Source organism: Sapajus apella, unplaced genomic scaffold (genome assembly GCF_009761245.1).
Source record: "Sapajus apella isolate SASKATOON/1434 unplaced genomic scaffold, GSC_monkey_1.0 scaffold48, whole genome shotgun sequence".
Classification (NCBI taxonomy): domain Eukaryota; kingdom Metazoa; phylum Chordata; class Mammalia; order Primates; family Cebidae; genus Sapajus; species Sapajus apella.
Window position 1 is genome coordinate 6,073,041 of NW_022436988.1, and position 20,496 is coordinate 6,093,536.

The window sequence follows — 20,496 nt, forward strand, 5'->3', positions numbered from 1 at the left end:
GGAGCCAGGGGGCAGGGGCTGGATCTGAGGGCACACAGACAGTGTCAGAGAAGAGGCATCCGTGCACACAGACAGGAAAATGGCCTCATGCCCCGGGGGGTTTCCAGGGAAGCTCAGATCCCTTTGCCGGGACTCCCCATCCCCACCACAGCCTTGATGCTTCCCCTCCTGCCACCCTGTTAATCCAATTTTCACACAGCAGTCAGGGTGATCTTTTTAAAAAATAAATCCAGGCCGGGCACGGTGGCTCAAGCCTGTAATCCCAGCACTTTGGGAGGCCGAGGCAGGTGGATCACCAGGTCAAGAGATCGAGACCATCCTGGTCAACATGGTGAAACCCCGTCTCTACTAAAAATACAAAAAATTAGCTGGGCATGGTGGCGCATGCCTGTAATCCCAGCTACTCAGGAGGCTGAGGCAGGAAAATTGCTTGAACCCAGGAGGCGGAGGTTGCGGTGAGCCGAGATCGCGCCATTGCACTCCAGCCTGGGTAATGAGCGAAACTCCGTCTCAAAAAAAAAATAAATAAATAAAATAAATCCAGTAGGCTGGGCACGGTAGCTCACACCTATAATCCCAGCACTTTGGGAGGCCGAGGCGGGCATATCACCTGAGGTCGGGAGTTCAGGACCAGCCTGACCAACATGGAGAAACTCCATCTCTACTAAAAATACAAAAAATAAGCCGGGTGTGGTGGCACATGCCTGTATTCCCAGAAACTCGGGAGGCTGAGGTAGGAGAATCACTTGAACCCTGGAGGCAGAGGTTGTGGTGAATCGAAATCGCACCATTGCACTCTAGCCTGGGCAACAAGAGCAAAATCCTGTCTCAAAAAAAACAAAAATTAGCTGGGTGTGGTGGCGCACACCTGAAGTCTCCAGCTACTCAGGAGACTGAGGCAGAATCGCTTGAACCTGGGAGGCGGAAGCTGCAGTGAGCTGAGATCCTGCCACTGCACTCCAGCCTTGGTGGCAGAGCTAGGCTCAAAATATAATAATAAAAATGAATGAATAAATAAACAAATAAATCCGGAAGCTTCCCATGGCTCTCGGAATGGCGTCCCATGGCCTACGAAGCCCATAACCTGGCCCCTCACCATGCCTGGCCTTCCTGTTGGTTTTTCCCTCCAACAGAACAAGCTCGTTCCTACCCCAGGGCCTTCGCACTTGCTGCTCTCTCCACCTCAGGTTTTCTGCTCCCAGCTCCTCACCTGCAACTGACACCTCCCCTTCATTCAGATTCAGGCTCAAATATCACAGACTCGGGGGGGCCTTTCCAGACCACCGTTAGCACAGCCAGCCCCTTTCCCAGTCACTCACTCTCCAGTCTCTGGAACACAGTTCAGGATCTGAAATGATCTTATTTGCTGCTTCTTCCTGGTTACCCCCTGTCTCCCCCTCCAGAAGATGAGAACGAGGCACTCTCAGGCTCATCGCTGTGCCCCCAGCACCTGCAGCCTGACACTCCCCAGTGCATGGGTAGATCTCTCTCATCCCGTCTACTAGGTGCTAAATCCCTGGAAGGTGAAATCGCCTCTGACCAGGGACCCAGCATGATGCAGTGGAGCCCGCCAAGGAGACCTGGCTTCCTGGGGGTGACGGACCCCACCTTGAGCTGAGCACCGCACTAGACACTTCACGTCGGTATCACTTTCCATCCCCAGTTCCCGGACCGTATTTTCGTGCTTACATTTTCCAGACCAAAAACATGAGAGTGCAAGATCTAACAAAGGATTTTTTTTTTCTGATTCTTGAAATAATTGATATGAAAACTCTTAAGAAAGAAAAAAAGGAAGAAAGAGAAAGAAAGAAAGAAAGAGAAAGAAAGAAAGGGAAAGAAGGAAGGAAGGGAGGGAGGGAGGGAGGAAGGAAGGAAGAAAGAAAAGAAAAAAAAGAAAAGTAAAGTAAAGAAAAGAAAAGAAAAGAAAGAAAGAGAGAGAAAGAAAGAAAGAAAGACAACTCGTAGAGGCCAGGCACAGTGGCTCACATCTGTAATCCCAGCATTTTGGGAGGCCAAGGTGGGCAGATCACCTGAGGTCAGGAGGTCAAGACCAGCCTGGCCAACACGGCAAAACCCCGTCTCTACGAAAAATACAAAAATTAGCCAGGCATGATGCTGGGCACCTGTAATCCCAGCTACTCAGAAGGGTGAAACAGGAGAATCCTCTGAACCCAGAAGGCAGACGTTGCAGTGACCTGAGACCACGCCACTGCTGGTCTCCAGCTTGGGCAACAGAGCAAGACGCCATCTCAAAATAAATAAATTAATAAAACCTCTTAAAAAGGGACAAAAACCATACCACACATAACCACATGTTTAATGAATCATCAAGAGCGCAATGCTTAGAAACGTGGGCTGTGGAGCCAGTCGGCCTGAACCCAAAGCCAGGTCCAGCCGCTCACAGCTGTGCAACCTTGGGTGAGTTTCTGAACTTCTCTGTGCCTCAGTTTCCTCCTCTGGGAGATTAAAGTTTCCTCCCCTGGGAGAGTAAAGATTTAATTAAATCATTCATTAAAGATTAAACCATAAGACGGTTGTGAGATGGGTAAGATCACGGAGCTTACGCAGTAGGAACCATGCCAGGTGCTCAGTGCACGTTGAGTAAATGTCAGCTGATGTGAGGGTAATGACGCTCACACCAGGCTGGCCTGCCAGGCATCCAGGACATTCGCTCAGTCGGCAAGGCCAGTTAGAGGTTGGCCCCACAGCCAGCAGCCCAGCACAGCAGGCTACGTGGCAAAGGATCCCACACCAGTCCACATGGGCGTGCTGTGTTTCAGGCCTGACTCAGGTAGGCATCCCTCCAAGCCTCCCGTGGGCACGGTGACCTCCTGTGGGTCATCATTTTCCTCTATTTCTCCCAACTCCGTACTTTAGAAACGCCGGGAGCTTTGGGTTTTTCATCACGCACCTTGCCTGAGAAATAGCTTTCCTGCAAATTGTCTAAAAGTGCATTTCAAGCTTAATTTTTAGCAGCTAGAATACATGTAGCACATCAATCTCACGAAGAACCCCAATATGTACAAGATGGAAAGTGGAGCTCATCTCCCTGGAATAGGGTGGGGTCAAAGCCCCCTCCTTCCACACCCACCTCTAGGGACCAGGGCTTCCCAGTCAGGGCAGCCTGACCTGACGCACTCCTGTTCCCTGAGGGCCAGGAGATGCCTATACACCCAGGACACATGACTTGGATGTCACACCACCTGCGTCTCTGGAGATGCTGCTGGTGCTCATAGGAGAGCAGCAAGACTCTGGGCTCTCAGACATCCTGGCCGAAGTAGGAGAATATTTAGAATCAACAAACCAGAAAGTTCTACTTGGCACAAATGGCCAGGGGTACATTAGTATCCACACATGCCCCTCAACACAGAGCTCAAAATCATCATTAAAAAAAAAAAAAAAGAAAAGGAAAGGATGGGCCAGGCATGGTGGCTCACGCCTGTAATCCCAGCACTTTGGGAGGCTAAGGTAGGTGGATCACCTGAGATCGGAGTTCAAGACCAGCCTGGCCAACATGGTGAAGCCCCATCTCTATTGAAAAACAGAAAAATCAACCTGTGTGGCGGTGCACGCCTGTAATCCCAGCTACTCAGGAGGCTGAGACATGAGAATCACTTGAACCTGGGAGGCAGGGGTTGCAGTGAGTCAAGATCGTGCCACTGCACTCCAGCCCAGAGTAAGACTGTCTCAAAAAACATTTTTTTTTTAATTTTTTAAAGGCAGTAGATGTAATCTCAGCATTTTGGGAGGCCAAGGCGGGCGGATCACAAGATCAGGAGTTCGAAAGCCTGGCCAACATAGTGAAACCCTGCCTCTACTAAAAATATAAAAATTAGCCGGGTGTGTTGGCATACGCCTGTAGTCCCAGCTACTCGGGAGGCTGAGGCAGGAGAATGGCTTAAACCAGGGAGGTGGAGGTTGCAGTGAGCCAAGATCGTGCCACTGCACTCCAGCCTGGGCGACAAAAAAAAAAAAAAGGCAGTAGAATATGTACTGTGAAATGCCACTTACATGATTTGTTAAAATCACACACTATGCATTTATAACGTGTGTGTGTTAAACATATGTGCAAATGTGCTTGGAATGGACTGGAAAAACATCAATTTCAGGGAGGCACTTGTCTCTAGGGAGAAGTTGTTAAAGGGCCCTTCAGTTTTCATCTGTGATGTTTTATTTAAAGAGGAAAACAGGCCACAAATGCGACAAAATGTTAACGGTTATTAAATTTGGGTGGTAGACATGCGCTCTGGACTGTATTACCGTGTGGTCAAAATTTGCTCCAGATTCACAAAATGAGATGACGGGCAGCACCCTGGGCAGAGTGGCAGGTGCCACCAATCCCCAGCTCCGTGCGCCTCCTCCCCACGTCCCCTCACCTGTCTGCGGGAAGGTGCAGGTCGCCGCCGGCCCGGTGCAGCTCACTGCCGTTCTCCAGCCTGGCCAGTGCATCCATGCGCTTCACCATCAGCTCCAGCAGGTCACTCATCTTGCGCAGGACACCGCGGGACTCAGGGCCCCCCATCACTGTGGGCAGAGTGTGGGTATGGTTAGGGGAGGCCCAAGCAGCCTGGAGGCCGCCTGAGGCCACCTGGTGTCCAGGCCAGGGCAGCTCAGACAAATCTTGCCCCAAAGCCCCCAACACCAACACCAACACCAGACCCCAGCCTCACGCCCATCTTCCCAGGCACTTCTGACCCCTTTGCTGCATTGCTTTGTGGTGCAGAGCACAGCATCATGGTTCTCATCATGGAGTGCAGAACCCTGGGCCGCCCTGTTCCCCACCAGCCTGAGACATTGGGATCATTTCCTAAGCCCTCTGGGCCTCAATTCTGTCAACTGTAAAATGGAGCTTTAGATGTCATCTTTGAGATGCCCTGGGCCCCAACAACCCTCATGTCCGTGAGATGGCAGGGAAGGCCCAGCACTGGGGCAATAGCCCCAGGACCCCAACACAAGCTCCAGGCGGAACTTCTAGATCAGGGTTCCCAGAAGGATGGCCAATGGCCCAGTAGCATCTGAATCTTCTGGCCAGGCTGTTAAAATTCAGATTTCTGGGCCTTGGTCTAGAGCTGCCAATTCAACCCTCTGGGGCCCGGGGCCCAGGAATCTGCCCTTTCCTTGCTCCCCATGGATCCGAGCATGTGGGTCAGTTGGGAGCCTGTGTTCAGGGGCCCAAGGCCCTGTGGCTTCCCCAACCCTCCTCCTGCCGGGTCTCTGGGCCCTGACCCCATCTCTTCCCCCTCCCCCTTCCCTGGACCCTCAGGCAGGAAACCGTAATGCATGTGTCCTGAATCTCAAGCTGGTCTTTGGGTTCCCAAAGGTCCACTGACAAGGGCAGGTTCCCCAGGGCCGAGGCGGCTGCTCCTCCCTCTGCTCCCAGCCTGGGCAGGGGAGACCTTGTGAAGAACAGAATCAAATGAAAATGAGGCGCTTCGACCAAGATCCCATTAGGCAGCCTGCAATCCTCCACGGCTTCCCTTCTCATCATTTCCGATCATTAGTGCTGCACGTGCCAGTGTGCAGGAGTGAGTTCTCGCCTTCGTTTTTAATTAAATCTGAAGGCGTCACATTGCCCCTCGAAACAGTCTATAGGGAGCTGGGCTCTAGGCACTAAAACCCCCAACTCAGCTCCTTGCAAACCACCATGGGTTGGGCTTGAAAGCACTCCCCAAAATGAGCCAAATCACCTGGTGATACAAACCTTCCACGCTCCCAGGCTGGCAGTCCAGGGGCCCAGTGGAGGATGCCATGGGTTGGGCTCCCCAGAAGCCACACCTGGGACAAGGGCTTGATGGTAAGTAGTTTAACTGAGAGCTGATGGAACCCCAGCAGGAGAGTGAAGAGAGACAGGGAAGCGGGGGAAGCTGAGAGCTGCACTGCCCGGCCTGTTTCCACCGGGGGCCCAAGCTCAGCACTGCGGGGGAGGCCCAAGACCGTGCAGTCACCATGACTGGGGAGGGGCAAGGGGACTGGGGCATTCAGACACCTTCTCCCACCAGTCTCTGGGTGAGGGCTGCTCTGTTCCCGAGGCACGTTCCCCACTCCCCTTCCCCTCCCTACCATGGGGTGGCTAAAGGAAGCTTCCAGGCCAGGCCACACAGATGCTGGCAGCTGGAAGTCTGGTCCGTGTGCACTGGAATTGTAAGGGCCGAGGGTATGAGCACCACCAGCATCCACTTCTCAGGAAAGAAGGAGCCCGAACACCCCAGCTGGCTCAGAGGGACAGACAGGGCTGGGAGGCAGGCACTGTGTGAGCTCTCACCGGCCTCTGCCCACTGACTCCCCTGTGACCGGGACAGTCATCTGATGGCTCTGAGCCTCAGCATCCGCAAATCAAGGCAAGAATTCCAGGCCCCATCTGCAAACCAATGTCACAGCACCAGGAAGGTGACGAGAGAGAGGCCACTGAGAAGAGGCAGAGCAGGGAGAGGAGAGAGGGAGCAGAGGCGCTGGGCTGGGCAGGGACAGCGGCGGCCCCCGCATCACCACGGCTGCTCTCACACCTCTGCTTTGCTTCCGCCCTTCTTCCCTGGCTGCAGCCAGCCCAGCCACTGCTGCTGCATTCCCACACTGATATAAGTCACACTGGCTGGGCACCCCTGATAGCTGAGCCTGCCCGAGGTCAGAAGGGAGCCCACAGGAGCTGGGGAGGGACCACTCATGCACCTTGGAAACGCCAGCCAGGCTCAGGCTGCAAAACAGGAGAAGCTGATTTCTTTAAAGACACAGAGTTCCAGCTGGGCGAGGTAGCTCACCCCTGTAATCCCAGCACTTTGGGAGGCCGAGGTGGGCAGATCATGAGGTCAGGAATTCAAGACCAGCCTGACCAACATGGTAAAACCCCATCTCTACTAAAAAATACAAAAATTAGCCAGGCGAGGTGGCATGCGCCTGTAATCCCAGCTGCTTGGGAGGCTGAGGCAGGGGAATTGCTTGAACCTGGGAGGCAGAGGTTGCAGTGAGCCGAGATTGTGCCACTGCGCTCCAGCCTGGGCAACAGAGAGAGAAAGACTCCATCTCACACACACACAAAAAAGACACAGGATTCCTGGCTCTGAAGATCACGCATGAATGGAAGCGAGGGCCAGTGGGGGGAGGAGGTGGAGAGCAGAGAGCAGCGGAAGAGGAGGAGAGAGAGGCGGAGATGCCCAGGAAGGCTCACAGGTGGGGTCAGGTATTGGAGAAAATGGGCATATTCCCTCCCCGCTCCAAGGGCTGAAGCAGCAAAGGACTTCCCCACAAGTCCCTCTTGGAAAAGAGTGGATTTTCAAAAAATCAGCTAGAAATGTCATTTTAGCGTTAAACGAGACTAACCCAGGTCTCCCCAGCCTCTCTGGCCCTCCCCACACACTCACACACTCAGTCGGTTAATCTGGGCAGCCCTGGTGAGCCATCGCTCACAGCTTGGGCTGGAGTCCTTCTCCAAAGGAGTGGGATGAAACAGGATATAGACGGCTCCCTCTCTCTCAGCTTCCCAGAGCTGGGGGCTTCCCAGAGCTGGGGGCTTCCCAGAGTTGGGGGCAACAGTTTGCTTTTTCAGATCACTCTTATTTCGGAGACGCCTGCCCAAGTCCATCAGCCAAATTCAACACCGAGCTTGCAACCAGTGCTTGGAGTAAATGAAGAGATTCCCATCATTTTAGCTAAAAACCAGGAGGACATCAGATGACCTGCCTGGCCACTGCTTTGCACAACTCCACAGGACACCGCTGGTGTTGTGACCACCTAAAGGGTGTCATGGAGTTGTGCAGTGCACAGCCTGCCCAGCCTCACTGGGCAGCCCTGGCGGGCTGTCGCTCATAGCCCGGGCTGGAGTAGCCCCTTCTCCAAAGGACTGAGATGAAAAATGGAATAGCAGGCCACAGCTGGGACATCGTGGCTGTGCCCCGGCAAGAGCTCTCAGGCCTGACTGACCACAGAGCCTGTTAAGCAGCTCGCTCCTACAGACGAAGCACCCTGGCAGTGCTGAGCCCACAGCACGGCTTTTGGGGCGGCGCTGTGTTCCCTGGAGTGCCTCAGGCCTGGCGCCCTGCCTGCTGCTCTACTGGTCCTGCTCTCCAAGCCCACCCCAAGCTTCCTCTGCCCCTGCCCATTGCCTGAGCCCCTCCCAGACACCTCTCAGTCACAGCTCTCCACCCACACCCCACGCTCTCAGCCACATTCCGCAGGCTGGAAAACAGCTGGTGGGCCAAAAACTATGAGGTCTGGCCTCAAGCCGCAGGGGCCCCTGAGAGTAGACAAGGCCGAGCCGCAGGGGCCCCTGAGAGTAGACAAGGCCGAGCCGCAGGGGCCCCTGAGAGTAGACAAAGCCGAGCCGCAGGGGCCCCTGAGAGTAGACAAGGCCGAGCCGCAGGGGCCCCTGAGAGTAGACAAAGCCGAGCCGCAGCGGCAGCACGGTGGCCTGGGCCCGGCCAAGGGGGGCAGGGCAGAAGCCTGGACTCCAGACCCGCTTTACCACGGACCAGACAGGTGGGCAGGTCACCGTCCTTCTCTTGGCCTCAGTTTACCCTCATGTTAAATGAGGGGGCTGGGCTCACTGAGCTCTGAGTCTCTATCGCCCTGACTTCTGTTTCTGCGTCTTCCCCTGCTTGCCTCCAGAGATTAGGGAAAGGAAAGAACCCCCCTGCAAAACCTGGCAGCAGGCCAGGTGCAGGGGCTCACACCTATAATCTCATCACTTGGGGAGGCCAAGGTGAATGGACCGCTTGATCTCAGGAGTTCAAGACCAGCCTGGGCAACATGAAAAAACCCCTTTTCAATAAAAAATACAAAAATTAGCCAGGCAGGGTGGTATGTGCTTGTCATCCCAGCTGTTTGGGGGGCTGAGGTGGGAAGATTGATGGAGCCCATGAGACTGAGGCTGCAGTGAGCTGTGATTGCACCACTGCACTCCAGCCTGGGCAACAGAGCGAGACCCTCTCTCAAACAAACAAACAAAAGCCCTGGGGACTTACAGAGGCATGGGTCATTGCAGCTTGGGTTTAATGATGGCCATGCCCACGGAGACAGATCCCCCGTTCTGTAGTTCTTCAAGCCCCACCCCATCAGACTGGACCCGAGGCAGTGAGAGTCCTACCCCCCAGTGCCTGGGGCTCAGGAGCTGCTCCGATCTTCTGCAGATGGCAAGGGAGAAAACCCCAGAAACCTCTGAGACCTGGGGAGACAACCTCCACCCCTTCCCAATGAGTCCTCGGGGCACCAGGCACATTTTCTGCTCCAGAAATGCCCAAAGACAATGGGGGTAGGGTACTCAGGTGGGAAGCAGGTCAGGCCGACCCTCCACCAATGACCCACTCCCCTGAAAGCCACCATTAGCCCCGGGACTGTCAGCAGAGCAAGCTGACACCGCTTCCCCAGAGTCACTTCACCACTCTTGGCATCAGCTAAATTGAAATATATTTAATGTGAGGCCCCAGTGATACATCTCAGAGCAGGCACATGTTCCCTCCATATTTCCATATAAATAAGGAAAGCTGGGAGCCGGGAGATACAAATAGATCCTCTCATTTACAGACGGGGTGTGTTTATTACCCTCAGAGACACATCCCCTCCCCAGACGCTCTTTGTCGCTCTCTGTCCCTCCCATCCTCCTCCGTCCCCCTTTTCTTGTCCATCCCCACCCTTTACCATTGGAAATTGAATGAGCCCCCATCTCTCCAGAAAGCAGAGACCTCCCTGGCACTGAGAAGGGAGCTGTGACGGGGTGTTTGCACAGCTGGGGAAATGCGTACATTTGTCTCTCTGTACTTGGTCACCACAGAAACCAGCTGAGGCCACGGGAGCTATGGGCTCCGGGCAGCAGAGAAGACAAGGACAGACTCTGGGAGGTCACATGAGGCTCTTCCTCAGCCGTTGGGGCCCTGGACCCCATCCATCGCCCCTGAGAGAAGAGCCCCAGGGCCCCTTAGCACCGAGGGCCAGAGCCAGAGCCATCCACAGAGCCAGGAAGCCTTCCCCGGGTTCATTCCTGACGGAGGCCTGGGAGGTCTGGGAGGACGCAGTAGACACACACAGCTGTGCCATGGACCTCCAGCCTACAGAACCCTCCCAAAAGACAGTTCCCACCACTACTTTTTTGTTTTTTTAACCCAAGACAATCTCACTCAGTCGCCCAGGCTGGAGTGCAGTGCCATGATCTCGGCTCACTGCAACCTCCTCCTCCCAGGTTCAGGCAATTCTCCTGCCTCAGCCTCCCAAGTAGCTGGGATTACAGGCGTGTGCCACCACACCCAGCTAATTTTTGTATTTTTAGTAGAGACGGGGTTTCGCCATGTTGGCCAGGCTGGTCTCAAACTCCTGACCTCAGATGATCCACATGCCTCCACCTCCCAAAGGGCTGGGATTACAGGTGTGAGCCTCCGCGCCCAGCCTCCTACCACTATTTCTTCAAGGCAAGTCAGAGGGCAGGAAACAGCCCCACAGCCCTGTCTGCAGCCACAGGGGAAAGGAAGCCTCAGATGTCAATTCAAGAGGAGAGCAAGTCCCTCCCTCGGAGGAGAGAAGGGCTGGAAGGGCAGGAGACAGGAGGAGGGCCTGGGGTGAGAAATAGGGCAGAGCTGTCTGGGAGGGCGCAGTGCTGGAAAGCCCTTTCCAGGGCCCAGGCCCGGCCCAAACGTAGCAAGAGGGAATGAAGTCAGATCTCCGAGTTATGATTCCCCATCCAGCCTCCTCTCCTGAGTCTTTAAGATGAGTGTGCAGAATACAGAATGAGACGTCAGTCACATTTCATCCCCAAATTACGTGGAGTTTATCATGCAGTATAAACAGGCACAGAGGAGACTTTGGAGGCCCCGCACAGAGACCACCATCCACAAGACGCTGAGTGACGCCCTCCCCTCCTTTTCAAGAAAAGCCTTCTCCTCCCTGCCCCTTCGCAGCTGCTGTCCACGTGGGACCCCACTTCTGTCACTGGTTTGACAGGTGAGGAGAGACTGTTTTTCCCATTTGTATGCAGATTTTGTTGACCAATCCAGTGATTTTAGTTTTTTAATAGCAGGGCCTTAGAGGGTTTCCTTCTCCTGATTCTACTCTGGGGTTGTCTAGACTCCACAGATTTCTTTTGCATAACAAAATGTGTGTTATCCAACAACCCAGCCCTGGCCCAGGATTCCAGGATCCCTCCCCAGGCCTGATTCAGCCAAGCATTTGCCAAGCACCTCCCTTGAAGCCCCAATCCTTCCCTCGGGCACCTCCTAGGGCTGCCCCAGGCACTGTGTCGGGATGGAGCTTGAGGGGCTTCTCTTGCAGAATCAGGATGTTAAACCCACATTGCAAACTGCTTTCCAGGCCTGAGTCCCTGCCTTGCGTCTGCCCAAGCAAATTAGCTTCATCCAAGGGTGCTGGGCGCGGTGGCTCAAGCCTGTAATCCCAGCACTTTGGGAGGCCGAGGCAGGTGGATCACGAGGTCAGGAGATCGAGACCATCCTGGTCAACATGGTGAAACCCCGTCTCTACTAAAAATACAAAACATTAGCTGGGCATGGTGGCGCGTGCCTGTAATCCCAGCTACTCAGGAGGTTGAGGCAGGAGAATTGCCTGAACCCAGGAGGCGGAGGTTGCAGTGAGCCGAGATCATGCCATTGCACTCCAGCCTGGGTAAGAGTGAAAGTTTCACAAGAGTGAAACTCCGTCTCAAAAAAAAGAAATTGTCCAGGCCTGTGATCCCAGCACTTCAGGAGGCCAAGCCAGGCGGATCATCTGAGGTCAGGAGTTTGAGACCAGCCTGACCAACATGGAGATGCCCCATTTCTACTAAAAATATAAAATTAGCCAGGCACGGTGGTGCAGGCCTGTAATCCCAGCTACTCGGGAGGCTGAGGCAGGAGAATCACTTGAACCTGGAAGACAGAGGTTGCAGTGAGTTAAGATCGTGCCATTGCACACCAGCCTGGGCAGCAAGAGGGAAACTCCATGTCAAAAAAAAAAAAAAAAAAAAATACAGGGGACCCTGTGAATCTGGATCTAAACTGGATCAGGGTCAGCTCTCCCGGGTTCTGTGCAGCCCCTTTTCTCGTCTGTCTTCTCCTTCTCCCAGACTTCAGTTCTGTATCCCAGGCACTCAGCTTCTGAGGCCTGGGAAATGTGAAAAGACCAGCTTGGATAAACTTGGTCTGAGAACAAATGTTGCAACACATAGAATCTCCACTCGTAGGTATACCCAACAGAAATAACTACATGTGTTTACCAAAAGACGTGCACTAAAATATTTGTAGCAGCACTGTTCACAAAAGCCCAAAGCTAGAAACCAAATGCCCACCAATGGTAGGATGGATAAAAATATGGTGGTGTACTCACACAATGGGAGGTCAACAGCAAACGAAAACAAAGTGCAAATGACTACACCCAATACAAGATTGTGAGTCTCACACAGGAAAGCCACACTCCTGTATTAGTTCGTTCTCACGCTGCTACTAAAGACATACCCGAGACTGGGTAATTTAAAGAGGTAAAAGGTTTAATTGACTCAGAGTCCAGCACGGCTGGGGAGGCTGTAGGAAACTTACAATCATGGTGGAAGGGGAAGCAAACATGTCCTTCTTCATGTGGCAGCAGGAAGAAGAACTGAGCAAAATGGGAAAAGCCCCTCATAAAACCTTCAGATCAGGGCCAGGCATGGTGGATCACGCCTGTAATCCTAGCATTTTGGGAGGCCAAGGCGGTGGATCACGAGGCAAGGAGTTCAAAACCCAGCCTGGCCAACATGGTGAAACCCCGTCTCTACTAAAGATACAAAAATTAGCTGGGTATGGTGGCACACACCTGTAATCCCAGCTATTCAGGAGGCTGAGGCAGGAGAATTGCTTGAACCAGGACCCAGGAGGTGGAGGCTGCAGTGAGATCGCACCACTGCACTCTGACCTGGGCTACAAAGTGAGACTCCATCTCAGAGAAAGAAAAAGAAAATCAGATCTTGTGAGAACTCACTCACTATCACAAGAACAGCATGGAGGTAACCACCCCCATGATTCAATTACCTCCCACAGAGTCCACCCCACCAGACGTGGAGATTATGGTAATTATGATTCAAGATGAGATTTAGGTGGGGACACAGCCAAACGCTATCAGCTCCCAACACGATTTCATTCTCATAAAGTCCAAAAAACAGGCAGAACTCCTCTATGTGATCAAAAGTCAGGTCGCGACCATCCTTGGGTGAGTAATGACTGTGAAGTGGCATGGGGACACTTGGGGGCTGATCATGTTCTGTTCCTTGATCTGGGTTGTTAGTTGTATAGATTGTTCACACACACACACACACACACACACACACACATCTCTAGTCCAACTGCATGACCTTGGGCAAGTGCTCTCCCCTCTGTGGCTCCATCCATCTTTAGACCCAGACCTGCAGCTGGGGTCGGACCCCCACCCCCATACCCAGGCAAAACTGCACAGCACAGAGCACAGCAGAACACCCACACCCCTTGCAATTCTGGGCCACTGAGCCTGATCCTGCCCAGAGGGAGCCAGAGCCATGGGGTAGGTGTGTTGCCTTGACTCTCCAACCTCCTTAGGGAGATGAGCAGAAAAACCAGAGCCCAATCAAAAATCCCTCCTCCGCACCCCAACTCCCACCTCTTAGACCCCTGACCTTTCTGGAGGTTCAGCTTCCTCAAGGCCTCTGTAGCAGCCCACCCAGATGGGCACACCCCCTTTCCAGGGTGGCACCCAGGTAGTTTATGAATCTCTGTCTACAGCCCATCTTCCTATACACTGCTTTTCCCGCCAGCCCTCCCCCAAGCCACCCTGCCACTGCACCTTCACAACTGCCCCATCCCACCCGCGCCCACCTCAATCCCCAGCCTCTCACATGTAGACATTCCAGCACCTCCCTGGTCCTCTTTCGTAAACACGCTTTGCTGCAGTGCCCCCGTTTCAGACTTGACACATCCATTAAGTATTGATGGAGTGCTCGCCATTTGACAGATGCTGCTGAGGCCCCTTCCCATGCTGTATCTTAGCATAGCCTCTGGATGAGCCTGGGAAGTGGGTATTACCATCCCCATTTACCAGAGGAAAATTTGGAGCCTCAGAGATTGAGAAATCTCTGCAAGTCAGAGATGGGATAAATTAACTTACACTCAGGCTTGAATGACTAATAAGTGTGAGATTCCTTCTGAGAGCTTTTGCAAGTTTAAAGAAGTGCATGTGAAACCAGAGCAATGAATCTAATGATGAGATGACAGATGGCATAATAAGAGGCCCTCAGCACCCACCCCAGATGACAACCTATTCAACTTGGGATGTCTACGATATTCGTCGCCAGGAACAGGGGAGCCAGGTAGCCAAGCCCTGCGAATTCAAGAAGGTGGACTTCAAGGACAGACTTTGCCAAGGGCCAGGGGAATCTCACAGAGCCAGCCCTCGAACAGTTCCAGAAACCCACTTGCCTCAGTTTCCCCACTACCCCATGTTCCTCCTTTAGACCAGTGACCAGAAGAATCCCCATGACACAGTGGGCAGGACTTAGTTCTGACCCCCACCCCTCCTTGGGTGAGATGAGGTATGGGGAGGCCCAGCTTCAGGAGGAGGGCTCCCAGCTGGTCACTCTCATGCCACGTGGCTCCAACCATGCTGGGTGATGTCCACGTGTGAGCTCCTTCAATCCAATCTCTGCAGAAGGTCACTGCTGCCCTTCTCTGTAGGGAAGCCAGGTGACTCAGCCAAAGGCAAACAGCTGGTAGGTGATGTCTAGGATGCAAGCCCAGACCCACCAGACACCCAAAACCCATGCTCTGATCTCCATTCCACTGCCTTGCAAATATCGTGTGGGCAGGGAGTGATGGAGCCAGGAAGGGGGAGCAGTGTCCCCAGAACTCATAGATAAAACATTTAAGCCCAGGGCTGGGCCTGTCCCCACTGTGGCCACAGGCTGGGCCAAAGGCAAGGATATGAATGCCTCAAGGAGACAGGTGTCATATCCAGAGAACTCTTACCCCCAACACCCAACTAAAGAAGCGACACTGGCAGCCTCTTCTGAGCCCTGGGAGATGCTGGCTTAAAGGCCCCAGCCCGGCCTGAGAATCCAGGTCAGAGGAAGCCTGATCATCACTGCCAGACCAGAGTCAAAGCACACTGAGGGTCATACAGCCCAAGCCCGGGCCCCCACCGCTCACATCCACCTACAGGGTGGCCAGAAAGCCGGGAACTGGGCTAGGCTCAGAGGCACTTCCTCTTTGACCCACAAACACCCTCACTCATCTCACTCTCCCCTTGCCCCACCAAGGTACCTTCTGTGCGGATGGTGAATGGCGAGTCCCCCAGTCGCCGGGTGGAGAACTGACCTCCCAGAGAGGTCATCAGGAAGCAGAGAGTGAAGAAGCCGATGCCCAGGACAAACAGCCTGCGGAGAGGAAGGAGGTGGGTCAGGAGGGCAGGCAGCGCCATCGCGCCCCAGCGCTCCACCAAGTACGCGCTGCACAAATGCTTTATGAGTGAGTACATGAGTGAAGAAGGCGAGGGAGAATGAAAGGGTGGGGGCTGAGCTCCCAGGCCCAGGAGGGCTCCCCTCACTGTAGGATAAAGAGCTCGGCCACAGGGAGCTGGCCCACAGCCACACAGAAAACCACGAGGCAGAATGACGCACACTCAGGCGTGAGGCGGGCCTCCAGGCAGAGCTGGTTCATTAACAGCTGCAGTCCTCAAAGTGTGGTCCCCAGATTAGCCGTCGGCATCACCTGAGAATCCTTGGAAATGCCAGTGCCAGGTCCAGACCCCAAATGACTGAATCAGACACTCTGGGGGTGGGGCAGGCAAGCTGTTTAAGCAAAGTCTCCTGAAGATTCCACTGCATGCTGAAGTTTGAGAACCAGTGATGGACACAGCAGGGCTCGATGCCAGCCAAGGGCAAGGAATTGGTCCAGACAAGGCCCACCTGGATCCCATCAATCACCCAGGCCACCCTGGGTGCTGTGCAGAGGCCTTGCTGCAGCAGTCATGAGGTCGCTTGAACACCCCCATCCGTGTCCACTACTAGATGGTAAGATCTCCAAGGCAGGGCCGCACGGCCCCATGCCCATGATCCCCCCAACACACATCTCCCCTAGGCAGGCACACACAGGGTCATCAGCCTGTACCATGGACTGGCCAGGGTGTCCTCCCCTGTGCCCTCACACCTATGTGACAGGTGTGTGTGCTGTCACACTGGGTGGGAGGGAGGGCCGGCCAGAACAGGACTCTCTTGTTCATGCCTTCAACACGTAGCTGTTGATTATCTACCAGGAGCCAGGCTCTGGGGTAACCCCAGGGGTACAGGAGGGAACGAGGCACAGAACCCTCCCTCCCTCAAGTCCAGACTCCCTCATCAATCCTAGGCCCAAAACAGGAGCTCTGAGCTCAGCAGCACAGCCTTGGGGCTCCTCTGGGACCTTGAACCAATCAGAGGACTTGATGAACTGGCAGAGCTGAGAGGGGCACCCTCCCACCAACCCCAGATCAGGGCAAGGAACCCCATCTTGTGTGGAGCCAGGCTCCCTGGAGAGAGCCCCACATGTCAGGCCAGAGACCCCTGGGCCTCGCCCCTCCATTCCCCGCCCTCCAGTTCCACACTTGTTTGTATCTTTACGCAAGACTTGTTTTATGCATTTTAATCTTCATTATTTGAAACTGGCAGAGCAGTATTTAATTAAAATTTGGTCCATTAAAGAAAACACATAATTGCAGAAGAAAATAAAAAGCACAACAAAATCCCAGCCCATATTTAAAAGAAGCTGTTAGAGATTTGGGCAGGGAGGAGGAGAACCCAAAATCGGAGAGGGCCTTGGGAGCTTCCCCAGGGAGAGACTCGAAGACCACACCCCCAACAGGGAGGACAGGAGACGTGATTCAGTAGCCGAGACCGCGTAAGGGACACTTCCCTAGGTGCAGAGGGATGCCGTGCTGAATTCCACCAAACCTGGGGCTGGGGCTCAGATCTTGGGGTCCCTCGGAGGAAGTCAGGTGGTTCTGGAGACAGCAGCCACGGCAACGGCGTAAGAGAGGTGCTGTCCCATGCCCAGGGAGATCCCAGGGGAAATAAGCTATTTGTCCTCCCAGTCTGAGGACAAGGACGGACTTCCCTGAATCCTGTCTCTAGTACCTCACTCCCCTGGTCTCTTCCCCAGCCAGGGAGTTGTATTTAGAGCTGGGGACCTGGGCTGCCTGCCAGGGTCCAACAACCCTGCTATGAGAAAAGCGTCTGCCCTCTTCAGCCCGGAACCTGAAGCCCCCAGCACACCTCATCTGCATCTCCCTCTGCCAGACCCCATCCTGGGGTTCTGTGTTCCCCAAGGCAGCTGGGGACCATTTGGAGTGGACTCAAGCTAAAATGATTTCAGCCATCCATGTATCCACTCAAGCAATATTCCAGGGACACCTATCGCATAAAGACGCTGCCAGCAGCACTGGGAAAACCAGAGGGAACAGGACCCCAGCCTGCCTTTGAGGATGAACAAGCTGGGGTGCTGTGACTGGAGCCTGCCCCCACTCAACTGAAGGGACTCACTAATGACTGCGGGTCTCTGGGCAGCCCAGGGACACCCTGGGGTGAAGTTACACAACTCTGGGGACCCGTGCAGCTCCACCCCCAATCCTGGCCTTCAGATAAGGGCCTGAAAAAAAACCAGGGCAGGACCAGACAGGTAAGCCGCTCTGTGGCGCGAGCGCTGTCCGTGGTGCTGGGGTCCCGCGGCTGCTTCCAATCGCTCCAGGAACACCCAGCGGCCCGGAGGGCGGGACCGGCAAGGGGTCGGGGGTCGCGGGTGGGGGGAAGAAGGGGCGACGATCCTCCAGTGTTCCCAGTCAGGCCAGGGATTCAAGGGCTTCCCTGGAGGAGCAAGGCCCTTTCCAGAGACGCCTGCTTCCCGCCCTGCTTCTCATGGGCTCCCAACGCCCCCATCACCGCCCAGGGCCTGCCCCAGCTCTCCCGGCCTCCCGCACCCCCGGACCGCGGCGGTCTAGCCTAACTCCTGCCGTCCCTGAGGGCTGCCTCTTCGGCCCAGCAGACAGGCCCGGTGTGCTGGGAGGCGGGCGCCAGGTGAGCCACCGTCTCCCCGTCCCCATCCCCCTCTGGGGAGACTACCTCGGGGCTGGGCGGGACGGGGCTCCGGCTGCGGCCTGAGGGGTTCAGGCTCCCTGCCAGCTCCGCCCTCGCGAGCTCCGTCCCGCGCCCGGACCCCACCTGTGGCCGCCTCCCGAGTCCGGCCCCTGCGTCGGGGCCGCCACTCCCTCAGCGTCCTGGCTGTCCAGCTACCCAGGGGGTGACACTCGGGCCCCGCCGTGCGCCCACCGGGCAGCGCCCCCTTCCCACCCCGCTGCAGGTCGGCTCCTCCCGTGCCTGGGAGGAGACGGGGCTGCGGGCACCGCTGGGCTCTGGGGGCCTCTGGCGGCCTCTGGCTGGGTTGGGTGAGTCCCGTGCGGCCCCAGCCCTGCCTGGCCTGGGCCCCCAGGTGTTGGTCGCCCGAAGTGCGTCTCCTTCGCCACTGCCCGCGGCTGCGCTCCGCCGCAGCCCCAGCGCCCGCCGCCCCCCTAGCCCCGCAGCGCCGCCCCTGCCCCCGCCTCTCCAACATCTGCGGTCGGGGGGCGAATCCTGGGATTAGGGGGTCCTCGCCCTCTTCTCTGGACCCTCTCGTCAGAGCCAGGTCCGAGCCCCGCGGGGGGGAAGGCAGTGCCACCAAAGGCAGGGGAGAGGGTAGCACAGGCAGGGAGGTTGGGGGGGGCGACCTAGGGGCGGACGGGCAGGACGGGAGGGACCGGAGGGGGAGCTAACGGGGCACTGCGCACTAACTTTGACGCCCGGATGGGACGGTCCGCGGGGTGAAGACGGACCCCGAGGGGCTGGGAAGGGGCGCGCAGGCTGGGGCGACTTTCTGGGCCCAGGACCACCACCAACACCCAAGCGTTTTCTGCCCCCATTCTCACCTCCTCCCCCGAGTCCTCTCCAACCCTGCCCAACTCAGGACAGGTCCCAGAATAACACACCCCTAGTCACCCGCACCCCGAGCCCCAACCCCATTCGTGTCCCCAGCCCAGCCCCACTGGTCATCGTCAAGGGTTGAAGCGCGAACAGCCCCCTCTGTCACCGGGGCTTGCACCCTCTCCGGAACCGACCTCGCCCGTCTCCACCCCGCGCCCTCCGGGGGAAAAGACCAACCAGGAGGGAACTTTACCGAAAGGGTCTCAGGGTGACCAGGCATCTTCTGACCATTATCTTCCCATCAGGGTTGACGGTGATCATTGTTCAAACTTGTCGGGGCGAATAGCCACAGGCGAGGCCGGACGCACCGTCCTGGGCCCGGCTCCCGCCGCGTCCTAGCCGCGAACCCTCTGCTGGCCGAATCCGCTTCCAAGCGAAGCTGGGGGCGCGCGGCCGGGTGGCCTCGCTGTTCGGGCCTGAGCGGGCAGCAGAGGGAGCGGCGCGGCTGCCGGAGGGCGGCGAGGGCGCCCGGCCGGGCCGTCTCTGCGTCTCCGCCCTCCCCGCTTCACATTTTGGGGGCCGGGAGGCGGCGCGCCCCCAGACCACCGGCCACGCGTCTGCCTGCTCGGGCTCGCTCGCTGGGCGGGACGGTGCCGCGGCGCGCAGACGGGATCCCCGCGGCGGGCGCCCTCATCCCGGGCCCTGCGCCCTCGGTGCCGGCTAGAGGCGGCCCCGGGCCCGCGCCCCGGCCCCCGGCGCCTCCGGGCCACGCAGATCCTCGGCCCCGCGCCGCGCCGCGCCCATGGCTCTCGACGAAGGCAGCCCGCGCCCGCCGCCCGCTCGCCCGCCCGCTCCGCCGCCCGCGCTAGGGTGTCCGGCGTCCAGCCCCGCGCCGCGCTACGCCCGGAGGCGCCGCATTGTTCCTCGGAGGAGGCGGCCGAGCGGCGCCGGGGCGGCCCGGGAGCGGCCGCGGCGCTTCCAAGACGCGCCGGCGCCACCTCGTGGCCGCAGCCTCGCTGTGCGCCCTGCCGGGAGCCGTGCGGGGCTGGGGCGCGGAGGACCTGCTTGGGGACCGGCGGGCGGGGGTCTCTGCTCCTCCCCCTGAGCCAAGCAACTTCCCCGGCGCCACCAGTCCCGAGGACCGAAAGCCGTTTTGGTTCCCGCAGAGCACAGAGGAGATGCGCGCCCAGCGGAGACCCTTCTCTTCTGCCAGGTGCCCCCACGGGCTTCCGCACCAGCCGCTTCCCACCGGTGGGATTTTGCTTGGCGACACCCGCCCATCTTCTGCCCCTCCCTGATCAGAAATTCCCGTGGCTCTTCTTTGCTTACTGATCTGAGTATAAACTCGGCCTGTGGAGCCGGGGCCCACTCACAGAGCCGGGCGCAGGGGCGCACTGACTTCTAGCCCCAGATCCCCCACCAGTCAGTGGGCGATCAAGTGTGCACATCTCAGAGTCTCCACTATGAAATGATCGGACCAGAAGCTCACCAAGGCCCCTTACGACCCTAAACATGTAGGATCTCACGTGGTCTCTTAGCATCTAGGCGTCCTCCCCTCCCCCCTCCTCGCCCTTCCTGGATTTGGAATGTGTTTGCAGTTGCAG

At 56.6% G+C, this 20,496-nt stretch overlaps 1 protein-coding gene across 4 annotated transcripts in view; it reads right to left on the bottom strand.

Annotated features, from left to right (window-relative positions):
* The window catches only part of MGAT5B (alpha-1,6-mannosylglycoprotein 6-beta-N-acetylglucosaminyltransferase B), an 86,189-nt gene extending 66,359 nt beyond the window's left edge, over window positions 1-19,830 (bottom strand). Inside the window, exons 1-3 of one of the 4 annotated variants that reach the window (XM_032241546.1) lie at window positions 19,146-19,830; window positions 15,231-15,343; window positions 4,377-4,524 (exon numbers count right to left, since the gene is read on the bottom strand). In XM_032241546.1, the coding sequence (XP_032097437.1) occupies window positions 4,377-4,524; window positions 15,231-15,343; window positions 19,146-19,213 (329 nt within the window). In that variant the 5' untranslated portion in view covers window positions 19,214-19,830. Of the gene's footprint in view, window positions 1-4,376; window positions 4,525-15,230; window positions 15,467-19,145 lie in introns of those variants that run through there. The other 3 variants (XM_032241548.1, XM_032241545.1, XM_032241544.1) reach the window with 3 other exon arrangements.
* Window positions 19,831-20,496: the final 666 nt, after the last annotated feature.